The sequence below is a fragment of the Boleophthalmus pectinirostris genome, unplaced genomic scaffold (assembly GCF_026225935.1).
Source record: "Boleophthalmus pectinirostris isolate CB_2022bp ecotype Guang Dong unplaced genomic scaffold, ASM2622593v1 HiC_scaffold_18, whole genome shotgun sequence".
NCBI lineage: Eukaryota > Metazoa > Chordata > Actinopteri > Gobiiformes > Gobiidae > Boleophthalmus > Boleophthalmus pectinirostris.
In genome coordinates this window covers 44,181,681-44,203,221 of record NW_026571133.1, presented here as the reverse complement: position 1 = coordinate 44,203,221, position 21,541 = coordinate 44,181,681, and the positions used below count along the sequence as shown (strand labels likewise).

The following is a 21,541-nucleotide window of genomic DNA, read 5'->3' as shown; positions in this document are numbered from 1 at the left end:
GAGAATTCATCCTAAATATGCAGCGTTTGTGTGTTAAACATGTGTGAATGAAACGAAACACAACTCCGGGTCTGTTTTTGATGAGGAAACAACAAGCCATACATCTGTACAGCAACGCATCGCTATAAATTACGAATTACTGCTGTATTATTATGATTATTATGGTTATTATGATTCATTATGATTATTATTATGTTTCATTGTTACTGCCAAAAATGTTATTTCCTTTAATTTTGTATTTAATCATCTATCTATTATAACATAGATCAGAGAATAACATAATATGGGTCATAGTGATGAGGCCTGGAATGTCCACTTCCACATTACAAGTGTACGTACATTTAAATACCCAGAAAGAACTAATTGTGCAGAAAAAATGAATTATACCACAATGTATAATTTTCTAGTTACAGCTATAATCGGTCCTTTCAGCTGTTCAGTTATTACAAGCGATGAATTATCCTTAATTGCACTGTGATACCTGTCATGATGTGAGGCACACTTTATAATGAAAGACTTTATAATGAAGATGTTAAACTTGAATTACCTTGACATTGGGGTTCTTCAAGATGAATCCTCTGTACCAGCCTGGAATAACAAGAAAGAAAAATGTTCAAGATCCTATATAAGACAAAATGGATTCTTGGGAGCTTTAAGCCATGTTATGTTTTTACCTTATCAAAATATACCTGGAGTAGTGTTTTGGTTCATTCACACATGTTTTGAAGTAATCCTGGTTTATTAATTTGTCTATTTAGTTTGTCCAAAACTCAAAATGTTCCATCTCGTGACGTTAAAGCAGTATTTCAAGTAAAGAGCTTCCTTTTTACAGTTTGTTCAGTAGTGATTGGCAATTCCAGTGGTGAAATAATCCAAATGATTCTAGTGAAGGTCTGTGGGGTTTAAAAACACAGTGGAGCACTTCATGTAATACCACATGACATCACAAGGTGGAACAGAGTGTTTTCTATTTGAGAGAAGAACTCAGTCTAAATAGGCATGTGTAAATGAAACAAAACACAACTCCAGGTATGTTTTTTTATTACAACATGATCCAAACATAGCAAAACAGAGTCCCTTTAACTACTTCACACAACAGTAAATTGCATTTAATAATATTTGGAGTCTGTGCATATGGTTTACTAATTCGGTTTGATAAAAATGACTCAACATACAGCTGACCCAGGCTTGCTTTTCCCGATGACTGTTGACTAACCCTGTCACCAGCTAATGAAAATGTCAGCATGATCTCTTATTTACAGGAGTGGAAGGAAGCCATTTGTTTTTAAATATGGGCTTCCTTAAACCACAAACCAAAATGTGGCACTGGAAAATGCATTTGGCAAGACGAGCAGCAAAACTCATAAAGAACACATTATCAATCGCTAAAGCAGGTGTCAAAGTGTCAAATAAAATGAAGCCTGTGTTCCGATGCAAAAGCCAGACATATAATATAAAATACACATGATACACACCGGGTTGTCAAATTCATACTCAAAATACTACTCATTTGCCAAGGTTTTCTAAAGCTGTATGAACACATTTTTCATGGTTTGGGTGGTCCTGCGACTTATATATTAAAATTGTCACACTGACAATCGCAATAGGGCGCTCTAGGCTGTACCACTGTCACTTGGCTCTACTGCGCATGTCTGCTCCAGAAAAAAACGCTGTCCTGCTGCAAGTAGTGAAATATGCAGCCGAAAATGGTAATGCAGCAGCAGAAAAAAAATCCGGAGTGAGCGAGAAACTTGTGAGGGACTGGTGGAAAGCAGGGATAGAGAACACAGCTTTACGGCATTTCAGAGGGAGCGCCGTGCAACTTTCCTGGAAGTCACTGGATGGATCAACAAAGCCTGGACTTCAATCTCTTCAATCCCTGGAAACCAATCTCTCGGGATTCAGAAAGGCCGGAATAATTCTAACTGGAACAGATGCTGAGTTTGATGACAGCTATGCAGAAGAGGAAGCGGTGCTCTGTTTATCTCCGGAGGTCACAGAGTTACTCAGAAGTGACACAGAGGATGAAGAATTCAAAAGATTTAGTGATCTGCAGTGAGATGGAGAGTTAAAGAGAGGTAAACTTGTTATGTTCTGTTGTTTGTGCTATAGTTATCTGAATAACTATTCATATGCTACGTTAGCAGCCTGTTGTTCATTATTCCAATGTAGTTACTATAACTTGCCTTTCATCTTGAAAGGCAAGTTATAGTAACTACATTAACTTACAGTCCGGAAAATACACTACATTTTACTGAATAGAATTAAGTCTAATAGGTGGATGGTAAACATCAATGCATTTGGTGTTGTTTTGGTTTTTTAAGCTTTTTTCTGTGTATTTTCTGTATGTATCCTGCACTGAATGTACCTTATCTAACTGAATCAGAAATTTGTAGTATTTAAGATAGATATGTTGCAGCTAAAATGAATCATGTTAAAATGCAGTTTTGTTACTTTGAAATACACAAAGTTAATATGTCTAGTCTAGCGCTGGGCTCGGGCTCAAGTGCTCCAATAAAACAATTGTGAATTATGAAATGAACAAATGTAAAATGACAGCTGTTTTCCTGCGTGGAAGGTTGAGCAGAGGTGAAGTATCGGAGAATGTTCCTTTATGGAAGATATTCGGACTATTTCCTGCTCAAGTCATTTGTTCGGGATCAGAGGCCAAGCTGCGTGACAGATCTTACACAAAACAGCAGCTTATGATGGAAACTAATAGTGCTGGTATGACTAAAGCTAGAGTGACGTCACATCTCAGACAGTTTGTGTTGGGTCTCGGAGATGGGTCCCTGAGCAGTGACAAGGGATGAATGGGTCAAATGCAGAGGAAGACAATAATTGTGCCTTAAATTACCTTTGTCTTGAGAGCAAAATCAGCAAACACAGAGAAAGACAGCATGGAACTTTCTAGAAGGGGGGTTGGACACTGTGTCATTTTAGAGCACTCTTCGTTACACCTTTAGTTGCAGTAGGTACAGCTTTTAAGTGCACTGCTGTGTTAATATTTCATGTAAACACACAGATGTGGACCTGAAGTTCTGGCTCTGGATTTTTTGACTTGTTCCAAAACACAAAACTTGACACAGTGAACAGCTCATTACAAACACGTGGAGGCAGGCTCAGGGACTCATGTGCTGCTTGATCCAATGGGAGCAGGTGAAGTGAATGAGGAAAGGCAAAAGGAGAAATTCAGTTTGTCAACTGGACAAAAGTTTATTTGGTCAAATACATTTCGCAGCTCATCCAAGCTGCTTCTTCAGTTCTGGTCAGATGCTGGTGGACAACGCCAGAAACTTATCCAGTTGACTAAATGGATTTATCCTTGTGCCGTGGATTCTGCCTGGACCACTGAGGGATTCTACACACACGAATGAGAAAAAGTTCACTATGGAACATTTCTGGTAGAAGGTCTGCCACCTGCTCGTCTCCATGGTGATGTTATCGGGGGTGGTAGAGGATCCAAAAATTGTTCTCAAGTAAAAGTTATTTAAAATAGTAATAGCCAAGCAAAGTAGTGGCTGAAGAAATTACTCAAGTAAGAATAAAAAAGTATTTCAAAAAACTACTACTCAATCAAGAGTCACTTAGAAGGTAACTGTCAGGTGTCATTGCTTTGCCTGGAATGTTCCACAGTATCCCTCTGCATAAAGAAACATTGAAACAAAACCTGTGGCACCTGATTTTCCCAGAAGTCTCCCATCCAAGTCCTGGATCATTCTGGTTTGATCTCTGTGAAAATCTCAAAGGACAAACATTTAGTCTTTTATAATTGGGTTAGTCACAGATGAGCCTAAGCCTAAACCCTGTGACGAGGTTTCACACAGAGATAACAGCTCCAGCTCAGACCTCAGGGAGAGAGCGGCAGAGTCGTTAACACCATCACCCCAGGGTGTCATGGCACCCCATGGCACCCTGAAATGTATATAAACTACAGGCTCAGCGACTCAATAAGGTGGGGGGACTTTGAAAAAATGGAAAAGACTTGGTGTCTGTCGATAGAGCGTTTACCTACCAAGAAAGACTGGTGGTGTGATTCCAGCTCGCACCATTGTTTGCCATTGTGCCCATGGGCAAAGCATTGAACCTGCCTTGACTCCAGTGTCTGTGCATAAATATCCTGTTCACGTTTAGGAAGTAAAGAGAAATGTGTCGGACCAAAGGGTCTTTATTGGAAAAGCACTATTCACAAGTTTAGATCAACAATCACAATCTCCAACACAACAGGCTCCGAACCCACGTGACCTCACCACTGTCTGACCCTTCTGCTGTGAGGCCAGTCCCTCTGTCAGTCTGACCCTTCTGCTGTGAGGTCAGTTACCCTGTCAGTCCGAAGCACATGCCTCACTGAGGCTCCAGTGTAAGTGACACGTGTCATTAAGAGCCACCTTATTGTGGAGAAGAGTCCTTTCTCTCCAAATACCTTTAGACTGTTGCGTGCCATCTGTAAGGACCTCATATTTATCTAACAAAATGTTCAACTGTTTTGAGCTGACATGCCACAGGTTCTGAAGGACACTGTTTCATACTGAAGCACACGTCTCTGAGATCTCCTGAACACATTTAAGTCAGCACACTGGAGCACAGCCAGAGCCTCATCCTGGTCTGTGGAGCAGACCTTCAGGGAGCATTAGCTCTGGACCATACAACCACAAGTCCTCAGCTGTTCTCAGCTGTAAACCTCTTCCTCCTCCTCTTCCTCCTCCTCTTCCTCCTCTTCCTCTTCTTCCTCTTCTGTTTCCTCTGCGTCCTCCTCTTCCTGAGTGTGTTCTGAGCGGTTGCTCCTCCAGCTGTCCCCCCAGCCCTCCTTGACCGCAGGGCTGTAGTCCTGGATGCTCTTGGTGGTGCGGTGTTCTGAGGAGAAGCACACCACATGGTCCTGACTGGGTTTCTTAAAGCGACAGAGCCTCCAGGACTCGCTCCAGGCCGTGAGCTCGTCCCCGAGCCCCTCCCCCTCGGGCTCCTCGCTGGCGCTGCTGTGGTGGGGCACTGCCACTGCCCAGGACGAGTGCCTCCAGGAGGAGAAGGAGGAGCAGAGCTTGTGGAACTGCAGGTGAGGGGGCACAGACAGCATGGCGTCCTTCTGCCTCCTGATGTCTGTCGCTCTGGGAGCTTTGGGCACAGGTCTTCTCTTACATGGAGCCGGAGGGCGGGGCTTATGTGGTGCCGGGGGGCGGGGCTTAAGCGTTCTTACTTTCAGTTTGTGAGAGGCGGAGCTTCTCTGTTCTGATGTCACTTCCTGGTGTAATCTTACCTCATTTGTAGTTTGTTCTTGTCGTCTCTGATGACGTGCACCGCTCTCCTGCTCCTGCTCTACCTCTTCCACTGCTTCTTCTTCCTTCCCCTCTTCATCTCCCTCCTCTTCCTCATCCTTCTGTTCCTCCTCTTCCTCCTTGTCTTTCACCTCCCCCATTTCCTCCTCCTCTTCCTCATCTTCATCCCCCTCCTCTTCCTCCTTGTCCTCATCTTTCTGATCCTCCTCCTTTTCCTCTTCATTATCTCCCTGTTCCTCAACTTCTTTCTTTTCCTCCTCCTCTACTCCCTCATCTTCTTCCTCTCCTTTCTCTCCTCCATCTTCTTCTTCAGTATCTTCCCTCTCTTCCTCCTCTTCTTTGTGTCCTTCCTCCTCTTCCTCACTGTCTCCCTGGTCTGATTTCTTCTTCAGTTGATTAGATCCTGTAACATTCTCCTCTTCCTCATCTATTTTGTCTCCTTTTTGCCTTTCATCATCTTCCTCCTCTTCCTCCTCCTCTTCCTCAGTTTCCTCTCCATCTATACTGACCTTTCTTTCTGTTTCCTCCTTCTCTTTATTCTCATCTTCGTCCCCTGCCTCCTCTTCCTCCTCTTTATTCTCCTCATTATTCCAATCTAATTCCTCTTCCTTTGTTTTTCCTCCCTTGCTTCCCTCTTTCTCCTCCTCCTTCTCCTTGTCCTTGTCTTCCTCCTCTTCCTCCTCCTCTTCCTCAGCTTTTTCACTCATTTCCTTCTCCTCTTCCTCCTTGGTTCCCTCCTTCTCTTTTTGGTCCACTTCTTCAGTGATGCACACCTCCTCCACATCCACAAAGGATTCTTTCTCTTCTTCAGATTCCTCCTCTCCTTCGTCTGCATCCACAAACTCATCCTCCTCTTCATCATCCTCCTCGTCTTTGTCTTCCTCTGCTTGCTCTGCTTGTGAATCCTGAGAGAAGATTCAGAGAAACAGTCATTATTACACAGAGAATCAGGAACCACGCTGTTCACATGCCAGTGCTTGTAAACATTACTGTGATGACCTGGTTTTTAAAAGTTGAATCATGAGGATGTGTTTGGATCGTGAGGAAACAAAAGAAACAGAAAATGCACACCAAGATTGACAAGATGTACACGGACTTATATAAAAAGCCTACAGCTCGAAATTCTTTACTTAGAGCTGACTCTCAGCATCCACTTCCATTGAAAAAGAGTCTCCCATACAGCCAATTTTGTAGGCTTCAAAGAATATGCCACAAAACTGATGACTTTGAAAGAAATTTAAGTAATATGATGACAAACTTTGAACAAAGGGGTTATAAGAAATCTATTTTAAATGATGCTGCCACTAAAGTTAAAGGAAAACCTAGATCTGATTTTCTGAGGGTCAACCCTCCCAAAAATGCCAATAAGCAGATTATATTTTCTACTGTATACTCAAAACCCGCAGAACAACTTAAAAACATCATAACTAAACACTGGCATATACTAAAAACTGATCCTTCATTGGGTGTGGCTTTCAAAGAGCTCCCCCTAGTGGTGTATAAAAGAGGAAGAAACCTTGGAGATAGACTTGTGCACTCCTACCTTCCTCCTAATCAAACCACATCATACCAAACTATACTGACTCCTGTCCCTGATGGAAATCGTCGCTGTGGTGGTGCAGTCAGTGTAACTACACATATCACTGCAACAGTTTTAAGCTCCTCACACTGGAAAAGAAATAATGATCAAAGGATTTATATCCTGTAATATGAAGTCTGTGATTTATATGATCACCTGCCCCTGTGGTAAAGCTTATGTGGGTAAAACCAGCAGGGCTTTAAAAACACGGATTGCAGAGCATAGGAGTACAATCAGATGTAAAAACATGAACTATCCTGTGGCACCTCATTTTGTTGATTTTAACCGTCCTATCTCTTTCTTAAGATATATTGGCATTGAACATGTGGAACTGCCCCCTAGAGGTGGAGATCTAGAAATGCTCCTGTCAAAAAGAGAACACTTCTGGATTCACCATCTTAAACCTCTTACTCCTCATGGACTGAATGTGGAGTTTGATTTAAGATGTTTTTTTGTGATAAACTGAAACTATTTCTGTATTTTATAAAATGTTTTTTATGTAAACTGTTGTTTCTTGTTGTAGAATGGGCTGAACTCACTGGGTGACCTCACTTTGGGACCTCCCATTCATTGAAGGGTATACGGGCACCTGGGCTGGCAACCATTTTGTGTGCTGTGGTCCAAGACAAGAAAAATAGCTGATGAAGACTTTTTTTGCTGAAATGTTATTTTGTTAATAAAAAAGTATTTGGACATCGGCCAACCGAGTGTGCTATGCATTTTTTCACCCTGGATCGTGAGGAAGATCACTGCAAATGATTTTCACATTTGTAAAAATCAGATGAAGTGAGTTGAAATAAACTGAATAAACTGCTGTTACTTTCCTCAATAAACATTTCTTAAACAGATCAAGGTTGTCCCTAGGGGTGTGCAAAAATATCGAAATATCGATATATCATATTATATTTTAAGTGATGACACAGTATCTGCTGCATCGATATAAAGTACCACCAAGAGTATTTTTTGAATATCAATCTATTAATGTGAGGAACATCTGTGGCTACGTTTACACTAATCAACGTATCACCTGATCGAAAACGATCTGTGTCCAGACACGTCGTTTCTGTCCGCAATCCTTCCCTATCCACACAACTTTGAGCATATTTGTTTACATTTTTTACAGAAACAAAACTTAAAACAAAAAGACTATGTTCCATGTTCCCTTATGTTTGGCTAATCAACAATTCCAACCATCCCTCAGTTTTCATCATTTGATGCACAACTCCAAGTGCACTGGTGCATGTGATTAGAAGAGACGAGACAAACTCCAGATGATTCCAAACAGCACATACGTCTGCAGTCTGCATTTTACCTCTGATCACATTTACTTCAGTGGGTTTGATCACAGTCGGTCAGTGAGCCCAGTATTTTTAGGGTACTGTAGTATTTGTAGTGTAGTGTAGTAGTATTTTTAGGGTACTGTAGTATTTGTAGTGCAGTGTAGTAGTATTTGTACTGTAGTGTAGTGTAGTGTCGTATTTGTAGTGTAGTATTTGTAGTGTAGTGTAGTATTTGTAGTGTAATATTATTTGTAGTTTTGTAGTGTAGTGTAGTTGTTTATAGTGCAGTATTTGTAGTGTAGTATTTATAGTGTAATGTAGTAGTATTTGTACTGTAGTGTAGTAGCATTTGTAGTGTAGTAGTATTTGTACTATAGTGTAGTAGTATTTGTACTGTAGTAGTATTTGTACTGTAGTGTAGTAGTATTTGTACTGTAGTGTAGTAGTACTTGTACTGTAGTAGTATTTTTAGAGTACTGTAGTATTTGTAGTGCAGTGTAGTAGTATTTGTACTGTAGTGTAGTATAGTTTAGTATTTGTAGTGTAGTGTCATATTTGTAGTGTAGTATTTGTAGTGTAGTGTAGTATTTGTACTGTAATATTATTTGTAGTATTTGTAGTGTAGTGTAGTTCTTGTAGTGCAGTATTTGTAGTGTAGTATTTATAGTGTAATGTAGTACTTTTTGTAGTGTAGTGTACTATTTGTAGTGTAGTAGTATTTGTACTGTAGTGTAGTAGTATTTGTAGTGTAGTAGTATTTGTACTGTAGTAGTATTTGTAGTGTAGTATTTGTACTGTAGTAGTATTTGTAGTAGTGTAGTAGTAGTTTGTACTGTAGTGTAGTAGTAGTATTTGTACTGTAGTGTAGTAGTATTTTGTAGTGTAGTGTGTAGTAGTATTTGTACTGTAGTGTAGTAGTATTTGTACGTAGTAGTGTAGTAGTTGTAGTATTTGTAGTGTAGTATTTGTACTGTAGTGTAGTGTAGTATTTGTACTGTAGTAGTATTTGTACTGTAGTAGTAGTATTTTGTACTGTAGTGTGTTAGTAGTGTATGTAGTGTAGTAGTAGTATTTGTAGTGTAGTAGTATGTAGTGTACTGTAGTGTGTAGTAGTAGTTTTGTACTGTAGTGTAGTAGTATTTGTACTGTAGTGTAGTAGTATTTGTAGTAGTAGTATTTGTACTGTAGTAGTATTTGTACTGTATTTGTAGTAGTAGTGTGTGTAGTGTACTGTAGTGTAGTAGTATTTGTACTGTAGTAGTATTTGTACTGTAGTGTAGTAGTATTTGTAGTGTAGTAGTATTTGTACTGTAGTGTAGTAGTATTTGTACTGTAGTAGTATTTGTACTGTAGTAGTATTTGTACTGTAGTGTAGTAGTATTTGTACTGTAGTAGTATTTGTAGTGTAGTAGTATTTGTACTGTAGTGTAGTAGTATTTGTAGTGTAGTAGTATTTGTACTGTAGTAGTATTTGTACTGTAGTGTAGTAGTATTTGTACTGTACTGTAGTAGTATTTGTACTGTAGTAGTATTTGTACTGTAGTGTAGTAGTATTTGTATGTAGTAGTATTTGTACTGTAGTAGTATTTGTACTGTAGTGTAGTATTTGTACTGTTGTAGTAGTATTTGTAGTAGTGTAGTAGTATTGTACTGTAGTGTAGTAGTATTTGTATGTAGTATTTGTACTGTAGTAGTACTGTAGTAGTATTTGTACTGTAGTAGTATTTGTACTGTAGTAGTAGTTATTTGTACTGTTACTGTAGTAGTATTTGTACTGTAGTAGTATTTGTACTGTAGTAGTATTTGTACTGTACTGTAGTGTAGTATTTTGTACTGTAGTAGTATTTGTACTGTAGTAGTAGTAGTATTTGTATACCGTAGTAGTAGTTTACTGTGTAGTAGTATTTGTACTGTACTGTAGTAGTATTTGTAGTATATGTACTGTAGTAGTATTTGTACTGTAGTAGTATTTGTACTGTAGTATTGTGTGTGTTCCTTAAAAGTGTGATTGGTCAAATGTGAGCTGTTCATGTGACTCACCTCCTCCTTCTCTTCTCCTCCTCTTCCTCTTCCTCCTCCTTCTCTTCCTCCTCCTCCTCTTCCTCCTTCCTCCTCCTTCTCTTCCTCCTCCTCCTCTTCCTCTTGAGGAGTTTCTTCTTCTTCGTCCTCCGTTGCTTCTTCCTCTTCCTCCTCCCCCTTCACCTCCATCTTCTCCTTCACCTTCTCCTCTTCATCTCTCTCCTTCCTCTCCTCATCCTCTAGTGCTTTCTTCTTCTCCTCACCATCTTCCTCCTTTTTCTCTTCTAGAGTCTTGTCCTTCATCTCCTTCTCCTCTTCCTCATCATCTACATCAATCTCCACCCCCTCATCCTCTTCCTCCATTTGCCTCCTCCCTTCTTCGTTTTTCTTATCCTCTTCCTCCTCCTCTTCTTCCTCTTCCTCTTCATTCATCTCCTCTTCTGTCTCAGTCTCCTTCTCTTCCTCCTCCTCTTCATCCATTTCTCCTCTCTCATCCTCTTTCACCTTCTCAGTCTCCCTCTCCTCCTTTTCTTCCTGCTTCCTCTCATCTTCATTAGTCTCCTCCTCGTCTTCTTCATCCTCTTCCTCATCTTCTTCATCTGTTTCTTTAGTCTCTTCCTTAACTTCCATCATATGCTTCCTTTCTTCTGCTTCTTCTTCCTTTGTCTCCTCCTCTTCCTCCTCCTCTTCCTCCTCCTGAGTCTTTTGTTTTTCTTGGTGAATTGTTGTTTCTTGGACGTCTTTACTTTTTGTCAATGACATTTCACTCTTGACTTTTGTATTTTCAGCAGAGTGAGGAGAAACATCACACTTTACATCCACTTTGTTCTTCTCCACATCATAATCCTCTTCCACTTCTACTTCTTCCTCTTCTTCCTCTTCCTCATACCCTTCCTCATATTCTTCCTCCTCCTCTTCTTCTTCCTCCTCTTCTTCTTCCTCCTCTTCTTCCTCCTCTTCCTCCTCTTCCTCTTCTTCCTCTTCTTCCTCCTCCTCCTCTTCCTCCTCCTCTTTGTCTTCCAGTACGACTTCTCCTTTGACGGTCCTCCAGGAGTCGGTCCAGTCCGGCTGCTCGCTGGCGTCTGATTGGAGGTTTGTGGGGCGTGCTTGGTGGTGGAGGGCGGCGGTCAGCAGAAGGGTGGTGGTCAGACGTGTCTTCATGCGGACCTCACAGTGTTTGAGCTGAGACTGCACAGTGCTCTGGCCCCACCTGCAACACACCACACACAAAAACTGGAGGCTTCACATTTCAGGATCAAATACTGCAGAGTTATTTTTAACACAACAAGTGTTTTTTAGATATTTCAAAGTTAAATGCGGGTTTGAGTTGGGGATATTTTGAGTTGATGTGGTTGAAATGAATTCCATTGGTGTTAATTTGGCCGCTTCTGCCACCACTTCAAACTCCAGTTTGAACCAGTTTTGGACAGAATTTCATCTTTTACAATGTTTTAAAGGAAATAAAGGCTTTACATGCACTGAATATTCGTGGTTAAACAGGAACTTTGTTCTTAACTTAATTAATAACTTAATGAATATTTCCAAAAATGTTAAATTAACTCTAGAACAGATTTAACCGTGAGAAAATGTTCAGACAGATTGTGTGAGACTTTTTGCTGTGCACACTTTCAGCAGACACACTGATGCAGGGTCAGTGTTTGGACTTTCTCTGTTCATGATGCATGAGTCTTTATTCATGCTTTATTAAGGCTAATTACAGTGTGGTTATTATAAAGTGTTACAGGTTTTGTTTGGAGTTGATGTACCTGTAGTTGCAGGTGCGGCCCCCGCCCCACAGCCAGTACTGGGAGCGCTCCTGCTCGGGGGTGGGCACACACACTTGGCCCAGGGTCCAGGACTGGCTCCAGCCTGGAGCAGTGAGGTCCCTCAGGCCTGTGGGGTGCTCCTCTTCACACAGACACAGTTTGTATGACACCTCCCAGCCGTCCCAGTCAAACAGCTCATCCTGCACACACAGCACACAGCACACAGCACATGACGACGTGTGTACCTGTTCATCTGTGCACTTTTCTATCATCTATTTAAGAAACCTGTTAGCACTGTAGCCGTTAGCATGCTGTCAGCCTCACGGGGAAACAGGTAGTTAATGTAGCAGAGCCAGTCTGGGGCCATTGTGTGGTCACACTCATTTTGGGTCACTGGAATTATTAAAGACTGAGTCATTTTAATATGAAAGAGTAGATAAATAAAACAGTGAACCTGAACAGAGAACATCAGAAACTTGAAGCCTGTGTACGCCCAGTGTGTGTTCTGTGTACAGAGAACATGTGCAGCGTTAAAATGGAAATATGTGGCACTGTCATGTTTGGCACATATGTCCACGTATCTTCTCAGATACTGTGGTGAGGTTTATTGCCCCAGTAGGAAATTTGTCCTCTGCATTTGACCCAACCTTCACTGCTGCTGGGGCAACCACAGCAGCACCCAGGGACCCATCTGCAGATCTTGAGCTAGTCTGCCTCAGGACTACCTCAGCTGGAGGATTTGACCTGGAGTGCAAGTTTTGGGGTGATGGGGTTCACACACGGGGAGAACATGCAAACTCCAACCAGATACAGGGAGAACATGCAAACTCCACACAGAAATGCCCGGCGACCCAGTAACCCAACCCTGAATCCAGAGCCTGCACGCTGTGAGGCGAGGCACTCGGTTGCCAGTTTGTATGTGGGGTAATGTGCTGAGCTGAGTATCACTCCAACCCCACCCCCCCCCCCCCCACCCCCCCCCCCCCCCCCCCCCCCCCCTTCCAGTTGAGCAGTAAACTTGCAGTGAACAAGAGGGTTAGAAAGGACAAAACCACAGCTAAAGACCCTATTTGAATAGAACTACTATGTGTCTTCTTTAACATTTCCTGCAGCTTCTACAGATGATGAGGAACTGTTTAAAGCACAAACACACTCAGGAACGTGTTGCAAAGAGCCTATGCCACCAAATTAGTGTTGTCACAATATTATTATTGACACTAGAATGTAGTGCTTTCTTTTCTGTTCCCATGTGTCTTATATGTGTGTAATGGTCAGTGGTGCAGTAGGTTCATGTTGGTCCATGTGTGTGTACTAGTCTCTGTGCTCTGACACTTGTTCTGATCCAGCTCATTCTAAAGACATTGAGGAAGGTTCATTCTGTCCTGTCAATGGGACTTTTTTTTGGTATTGATACCTGCTCCAATGAACATTTTGTTTTGATACTCGTTTTAATATTGTTTAGCATCTGATACTTTTGACAATCCTACGCCAAATACAAATTTTCTTGTGTGTCCAGAACAAAAAAATCTTTATTCCAAATGTTTGTAATGCCTGAAAACTGTTTATGACATTAGTAACATTAGTTTCTTTGACAAGAAAGACAATACAGTGTATAGAGTGATTGAGTGTACCACAGGGCTGAGTACTAGGGCCTATGCTGTCTAGTTTGTGGTGCTCACTGCCAAATGGACTCCCACTGATTCAGTTTAAAGGTTCTATATTACGCAAAATTGACTTTTAGCCTGTCAGCATCTGTACCTGTACACCCGTTCAGTGTGTCTACATCTTAGAAGCTCAAAATCCTCTCTTCCACCTTGTGATGTCATGCTTGTCAAAGGCAAACTCAACAAACATGGTGACACTAGTGAAAATGTTTGAGTAGAACCAGAGACTAGATAAAAGAGCACTGCTGCATAGATACAAGAAAACTCACCTCTTCATCAATGTTCAGGATGAGGTCCAGCCGGTCTGTGGGTATCTGGTCATACTTGGACCAGGGATGGTCCCACATGGGCTTCTGTTGCCGGAAAGGAAAGTTCATGATCTTCCAGGTTCCTGCCCACACAGGAAGTGAGTACGGGGCGATGGCTGCGGCTCTGGCGGGCCTCTGGGCACACAGGAGCTCCCACTCATACTCCTCTTCATCAAAGTCTGCGCCGATAAAAGGACCCTTTGTCTGGAGCAAGACAAACCACAGAGACAAAGAACAATGACTAAATGTACAGGGTTACAGGAACATGGAGTCAGAGGTGTGTAGTACACAGTTTAATTTAGAAATCAGATGTTACTCTTTAAGTTACTTTTACTTGAGTAATAGTTTTCCCAGTCATTTTTTTTTCTCTTACTTGAGTAATTTCTAAGTCCACTTCTTTATACTTCTACTTGAGTAATATTCTTTTGAAGTAACAGTACTGGGATACTCTATGACCTCTGTGTGAACTGGATGAAGTCAAATGCAACACAGTTCCTTGGATGAGAATACATTATAGGCTCAGTGTTCATAGAGTAATGGGTCGTTCACAGGTAACAGCTGGTACCTTTTTCCACGAGTGACTCCAGAGTTCGGGGGAAGCCGTCCTGGCCTCCTTCGGCTGTGGTTGTCCCTTGTATCTTCTGTCGTTGCCCACCTGGATGGGGGTGAAGCCCAGGCGCTCCAGCAGATCCATGGCCTTCAGGAACAGGTATTTGGGCGGCTTCAGGCTCATCCAGGAGTCCTTCCAGCAGATCTTAAAGGCATCCACCTCCACTTTGCGCTTGACCCGTTTCAGTTTGGGCGAGTCTCTGCGGCGAGTGACAGGGGGTGGGGCTGGGGGCGGGGTTTTGGGTTTTGGCGGGGGAGGGGCCACCACTTTGAAGCGGAGCTTTGGTTTGTTATTTTCCTCATCGTCGTCCAGGTGGCTCGTGGCTTTCTTGAAGTCGGACATGCCATTGATGAGTTTGTGGTGGTACGACCATTTGGACGTACGTCTGTGAGTGAGAGAAACTGTTCAAATCTACTGTGTGCACCACAAAAGACAACGTCACCTTTAAATCTGGACAGGATCAATTTAGTTTGGTTTGTCTAAGTCAGTTGGTTTTGGTCTGTTCCAGTCTGGTTGGGTCTGGTTCAGTCTGGTTTGGTCTGGTTCAGTCTGATTGGTTCTGGTTCAGTCTGGTTTGGTCTGGTACAGTCTGGTTCAGTCTGGTTTGGTCTGGTTCAGTCTGATTGGTTCTGGTTCAGTCTGGTTTGGTCTGGTACAGTCTGGTTCAGTCTGGTTTGGTCTGGTTCAGTCTGATTGGGTCTGGTTCAGTCTGGTTTGGTCTGGTACAGTCTGGTTCTGTCTGGTTGGGTCGGGTACAGTCTGGTTCAGTCTGGTTCGGTCTGGTTCAGTCTGGTTCAGTCTGGTACACACACAGAATTGGAGCTCTTCTTCTGCCATTCCTTCTCCTGCTTGTTCTGGTCGGCGATGCTCTGGGCCTTCTGCTCCCACCGATCCTTCAGGCTGATGTTTCCAAACGAGCGCCGCCCGTCTTTACTCATCCTCACCTGCACACACACACATGTACACACAAACACACACACGCGCACATAAACACATACATGCACACACATATACACACACACAAACACACACATACACACACACACACACACACACACATCAGGTAGGGTCTGGGTTTTATCTCATTATATCATCATACAAATCTGTGAAAGACAAAGTGAAGTGAGTTGGTTTAAGGTTTAGTCTCCCTGACGTTCTCACTCTCCAGGGCAGTGCTCCAGTAACACAAGGTCTGTTTCTCCTGATCGGTCACAGCTCCAGGCTCACACCTTTCACCACCTACAGACTGGTGGTCCTGGTGAACAGACAAGCTGCTACTAGGCTCGCTCTAATTTATATCACTACTGTCTTTGTTTAAGTAGGAAAGTCTCACTGTGATTTGGTCCTTGCCTTCTGCCCTGAAAATGAGGGTCTGTTAGTTTTATACTTTAGTCAGTTTTTGTAAGTTAACCATTTCTGTTACTCACACATTACCACATATAGAACTGTTTAATAGTACAGTGTGCTCAGGAGGTCTATAGCTGGAGGATTGTTGGCCCACAGAGGCCCACAGAGGCCCTCAGAGGCCCACGGGGGCCCACAGAGGCCCAATAAACAGAGAATGTGCAGAATCCTTTTACTGTTCTTTAGTTTCAACAATACACAATCTGCACACACCTGTCTCACAGTGGGACACGTAACGGTCCCTCTTAAACACACTCATCATCACATGTTCTTAGTTTGAGGAGGTGTCTTTCTGCTCATCCAGAAGCGTTCTCCCTGTTTTAAACGTGAGTAGTATATATTGATATCTGAAGCTGCATTGCCCTTAATGTTTGTAACACATGTGCACATCTAAACTCCTCCCCCTCCTGAGCACCAGCAGCACCATGCTCCGCTGTGCGCTCTGTCCTTGTACTTGGACTTTCTCTAGAATATAACGAGCAGAAGACAATAAGATGAGATGTCCATTTGAAAGCAGCAGAGGTTTGACAGTGTGCTTTAAGAGCGTGCGTGCTGATGAGTGTGTGAACATGAGTGATGATCTGTTTCCTCACAGCACACAGCTCTTTGGCTCCGTGTTAATCTCCAAACAAAACCAGGCTCAGTCGTGTGTTACGCCGGTATGTGAGGTGAGGGCTGGGCTCTAATGACATGACAGTAGCTCCATGGTCACATTGGCTCTGCGCGTGAGGGTCAGAGGGTGAGTGGGTTAGTGGGTGAGTGGGTGACAGTGAGTGGGTGAGGGTGAATGGGTGAGTGGGCATATCCTTACCTTGTAGTCGTATCTCTCTCTCTCTGGGTTTATAGGTGCTGCTGTGTGTAGCCTGGTGTAGCGTCTGCTCTGAGGGGAGCCGGGTTCCACTCCTCTATTTTTACTGCCCCACGTCAACACAGCAACAAGGCCTAAATATAGTGTGGCTCCAACACACAACACTGACTACACACTTTTGTCATGCTTTTGATACTGTCTCTCTGTATGTGTTAATATACTGCACAGTGAGGGTTAATGATTATTTGTATGTTTTTATACTTTGCACAGTGCGTGTACTTTATTGTGTTAAACATAAAAGTCCAGATTGTGTAATATTATCTTTGCCTTTTTTGGGAAATTCCTCTGTTTAACTGTGTTTTTCCAAAGTATTTAAGTTACAAATATTTATTGCGTAAGTGCAAGTGAAACAGCTCTGAGGAAATAATGTTAGTCAATAATTCTATCAACTATAGGCCTGGTCAGGAGCAGAGGCAGCTCCCTAGGGTCCCCGACCCCAGAAGGGCCCCCAACCAATATCCCTCAGTGCCACTAATGGCCGAGGCCTCAGAGAAATTAGATTTTCACTCAATATGACATTAAATGTCCATGTTAGAATGGACTAGACGGCTTGACCCTGATTTGAACATAATCATAAAAAAACGACTTTAGCTCTGTTTATGTAGTAGGCGGCCTACAGTAACCACCCTAATTCAAATAAAGATGTGCTTGTCTCAAGAACAATAGGGAAAAACAGACAATATATATTTAAAAATAGAAACAAAAAAACAAACAAACAAACAAACATCAAAATAGTGGATTATAGTGAGGGCCCCAAACTCAAGTTGCTCTAGGACCCCCACATTGCTAACTCCACCCCTGGTCAGGAACAACAACAAACAAACAAACAAATACAAACAAACAAATACAAACAAACTAATACAAACATACAGACAGGTGAATCTGGATTTGCAGGCAAGTCAGTGTCATCCAAGTGCTCTCTTTGAAAGTGAAATCCCATTTATAAAACTGGTGTGTAAGAACAAAACACTCACTTTCCACCAACTTCCTGGTGAGCTCAGATCTTCTTCTGTCCCATCTCTCAAAGTTCTGCTGTAAACAGAAGGAGGCAAAGAACACAGGTGAGGCCTGAAGCATGCTGGGTAAAATGAGGAACTGAGAACATTAAAGATTCAACAATATTTATTGGGACATGTGTCTGTGTCCTCAGGGCTGTGGCAGGGACATGTCTCTGAGGGCATGTAAATGCACTACACTGTGTGGCAGTCAGAACTAGGGATGGGCATTCGATGAAATTTTCTTAATCGATCGTCGGAAGAATTAACAATCAATTATCGATTAATCATTAATGTTTTTATATTAAAATGATCATCATTATTATTACTATCTGCACTTCTAATCTGCATAAATAAATTCAACTTTATGACATATAAACTGTAACGACTCTAGAGTCACATCAATCCGTTTGACATTATAATGTGTTTAATTCAGTTTTGCTCAACTCTCACAGAAACAAAACTTAAAACCACATCACTAATTTGCATAAACTAAGTGAAGATAAAACTACAGCTCTTGTGTCGCTGATGCGGTCAATTTCTGTTGGATTAAAAGACATGACTCAGGTGAATACAGGTTAGTGTGACCAGATTTGTGTTTGTCAAAACCAGGACACCGTACGGGGGGAGGGGGGTGGGGACTCATCATCCATATTGAGCGACTCTCACCTGGTAAAACTTTTTCCCACTGGACACCGAAACATATGTGCTGCTTTATACACTGTGCACATGGACTCACACTTGTCCCGAACACAACAGAAAGCGTGGAATTTCTTGTACAAATCATCGTTAAATACACATTTGTGCTTCGGTACGTTGGAGACTGACCCACTGTTTGTGTCTCGCTCCTTCTGAGTGCAGAGACACATGTACAGACCTGTTTGGTCACGCTACACACAGCAACCTACATTCGGTTTGTCGATTAAAATTAAGGTAATCGATGAAATTCTTAATGATCAATTATCGATTAATCGATTAATCATGCCCATCCCTAGTCAGAACAGAGTGTGGGAGGGTCCACAGTGACCTGTAGAGGCACTAGAGGATATGCAGACGTGGATAGTTACATTTACTTGAGTAACTTAAAAAAATGTAATTTTCAGAGTACTTTTCTAGCAGTGTACCTTTAATAATATTTCTATTGAAGTAGAGGTACTTGAGTAAAAGTTGTGCTTCCTCTTCCTCACTGTGAGACAGTCCAAAGTGACAGAAAATGACAGGAAAATCTTAAATGATTTGAATATTTGTGTTTCTTGCAGCTCCTTCGGATATAATCTTTTTTTTTTTTTTCTGTCCTTATTTCATATTTTGTCCTTACATTACATTCACTTCAGATGTTCTTCCTCGTGGTTCATGTGCCACTGGCTTTAATCAAATGCCACCTCTGATCAAATGATGTGTGGATGTATATGACACAGTCAGGCTGACGAGCTGACGCTGATGTATTTACTGAGAGAGTAGTAGAGTAGTAGAGTAGTAGAGTAGTAGAGTAGTAGAGTAGAGGGTGTAGAGTAGTAGAGTAGTAGAGTAGTAGAGTAGTAGAGTAGTAGAGTAGTAGAGTAGTAGAGTAGTAGAGTAGTAGAGTAGTAGAGTAGTAGAGTAGAGTAGTAGAGTAGTAGAGTAGTAGTAGTAGAGTAGTAGAGTAGAGTAGTAGAGTAGTAGAGTAGTAGAGTAGTAGAGTAGTAGAGTAGTAGAGTAGTAGAGTAGTAGAGTAGTAGAGTAGTAGAGTAGTAGAGTAGTAGAGTAGTAGAGTAGAGTAGTAGAGTAGTAGAGTAGAGGGTGTAGAGTAGTAGAGTAGTAGTAGTAGTAGAGTAGTAGAGTAGTAGTAGTAGAGTAGTAGAGTAGTAGAGTAGTAGAGTAGTAGAGTAGTAGAGTAGTAGAGTAGTAGTAGTAGAGTAGAGGGTGTAGAGTAGTAGAGTAGTAGAGTAGAGGGTAGAGTAGTAGAGTAGAGTAGTAGAGTAGTAGAGTAGTAGAGTAGTAGAGTAGTAGAGTAGTAGAGTAGAGGGTGTAGAGTAGTAGAGTAGTAGAGTAGTAGAGAGTAGAGTAGAGTAGAGTAGAGTAGTAGAGTAGAGTAGTAGTAGTAGAGTAGTAGAGTAGTAGAGTAGTAGAGTAGTAGAGTAGTAGAGTAGTAGAGTAGTAGAGTAGTAGAGTAGTAGAGTAGAGGGTGTAGAGTAGTAGAGTAGTAGAGTAGAGTAGAGTAGTAGAGTAGTAGAGTAGTAGAGTAGTAGAGTAGTAGAGTAGTAGAGTAGTAGAGTAGTAGAGTAGAGTGTAGAGTAGTAGAGTAGTAGAGTAGTAGAGTAGTAGAGTAGTAGAGTAGAGGGTGTAGAGTGTGACTCAGTGTGAATATGAGTGTGCGTGACCTCAGTCTGGAGGAACACTGTAAACAGATGAGGAGAGTGTTTCATGTGTTTGGATTAACTTCACTGTTGTGTTCCAGAGGATTTAGTGTTTAAACATGACTGTTCATGTGGTTTATTGTGTTTTAATGTTCCTGGAGGAGCTGTGTGTCGTCTGTGCTCTTACTGTCTTCATAAAAGGTTCTACAATCACATGTGAGCCTGTGTCTCCAGAGTCTTCACCTGCAGACAGACACATCCAAGTTTGTCTCGTTCTCAGTTTATGTTCAGATCTCATGTGAAGTTCAGCTCTCACATTCACCCAATTTGAAACCTGTGATCTAAAATGTTGATCATCACCAAATGAGTCCATGAGCAGCTTGTCCGTCATGTCCAATATCGCTATAATTAAAAATAAATCTGTTTTATAATATTTATCAAGAAGTTATATTTGATTTGAACATGTTTATCATGTTTAGCACATTTACCAAAAACATGATATCATGTTTATGGAATTAAAATCTCATCAAAATCCTTTAAAATGGTGGATCAGAAGAAATCTGTAATTTTCATGTGAGTTGCTGCAACACATGTTTACTAAAAGTGAAATCAAAATAAGTGTGTTAGATAGAGAGAGGTCAGAGTCCATAGGCTGAAACTTAAGACGGTGTCCGGCTCTACTATTTTTACACAGCTTGACCCCCTCCTCCTCCTTGCAGCCCCCTCCCTCCTCTCCTTGCTGGACACTGGACATAGAGCAGCTTCTCAGACGTGTTTATCTGAGCGGAGACAAACACCAGAATACACAACGCCGATGGAGCAAAATGATCAGATCAAATCATATGATAGAACCTGATAGTTTTGCTCCATCATGCTCCCAGACTCATGTGAAAAACACTGCAGTGATTGTACGGCAGCGTATACTGTTCACTTGAATAAAAAAAGTATCTGTTTTTATTGGAACGGTGTGTGTTTTAGGAGAACAGCACAAACTGTCACATGTCCAGTCTCTGGCTACGTTTATATGACGGCGGTCTGAACAGAAGACGCAAAAGTGGTGTTGTGTCTTTACTTTTTATTTCGCGTTTAGATGAGCGTCTTCAGGAGGAAATCTGTGTGGAACTGGATTGTGTATGTTTGTTAAAGCAACAAGAGCATCTTTGGACATACAGAAGTTTTCACACCACGCCACTTTCATCAGCTCCTCCTTCCACAAAGTCGTCCCACCATCGACTGGTTCTCCAGGTCTGGTCCATATCCGTCTGACTCGACTGTGACCAACTGGTGCATCTAGAACTGCAGATCCTTCACTGTTCACTAATAGTATCACTGCAGATTCTCCACATTTGTTGTTTTGCCTCCTGTAAGTTTATCAGATTGAAGGTCTGACGCATGGAAATGATCCCACATGTTTGTTTGTGTGAACTGTATGTATGTGA

At 41.9% G+C, this 21,541-nt stretch overlaps 1 protein-coding gene across 1 annotated transcript; it reads right to left on the bottom strand.

Moving 5' to 3' along the window:
* Positions 1-976: 976 nt before the first annotated feature.
* Positions 977-20,493, bottom strand: LOC110159940 (golgin subfamily A member 6-like protein 25). Its single transcript, XM_055153218.1, has 11 exons — positions 20,463-20,493; positions 20,290-20,345; positions 17,746-17,866; positions 16,715-16,845; positions 15,310-15,443; positions 14,455-14,884; positions 13,851-14,093; positions 11,918-12,117; positions 11,178-11,361; positions 10,173-10,181; positions 977-6,178 (listed from the first exon to the last, which is right to left on the bottom strand). Exons 1-11 carry the CDS (start codon positions 20,491-20,493, stop codon positions 4,670-4,672), a joined length of 3,048 nt encoding a protein of 1,015 aa, XP_055009193.1. The 3' UTR covers positions 977-4,669.
* Positions 20,494-21,541: the final 1,048 nt, after the last annotated feature.

Excerpts from the sequence above, each read along its gene's own strand:
- LOC110159940 (XM_055153218.1), bottom strand. The coding sequence starts at position 20,493 with ATGACGGACAAGCTGCTCATGGACTCATTTG. Across the intron at positions 17,867-20,289 it reads TAGAACCTTTTATGAAGACA|TTCCTCATTTTACCCAGCAT; the intron begins GTAAGAGCACAG and ends TAATGTTCTCAG. Across the intron at positions 12,118-13,850 it reads TCCTGAACATTGATGAAGAG|GATGAGCTGTTTGACTGGGA; the intron begins GTGAGTTTTCTT and ends CTGTGTGTGCAG.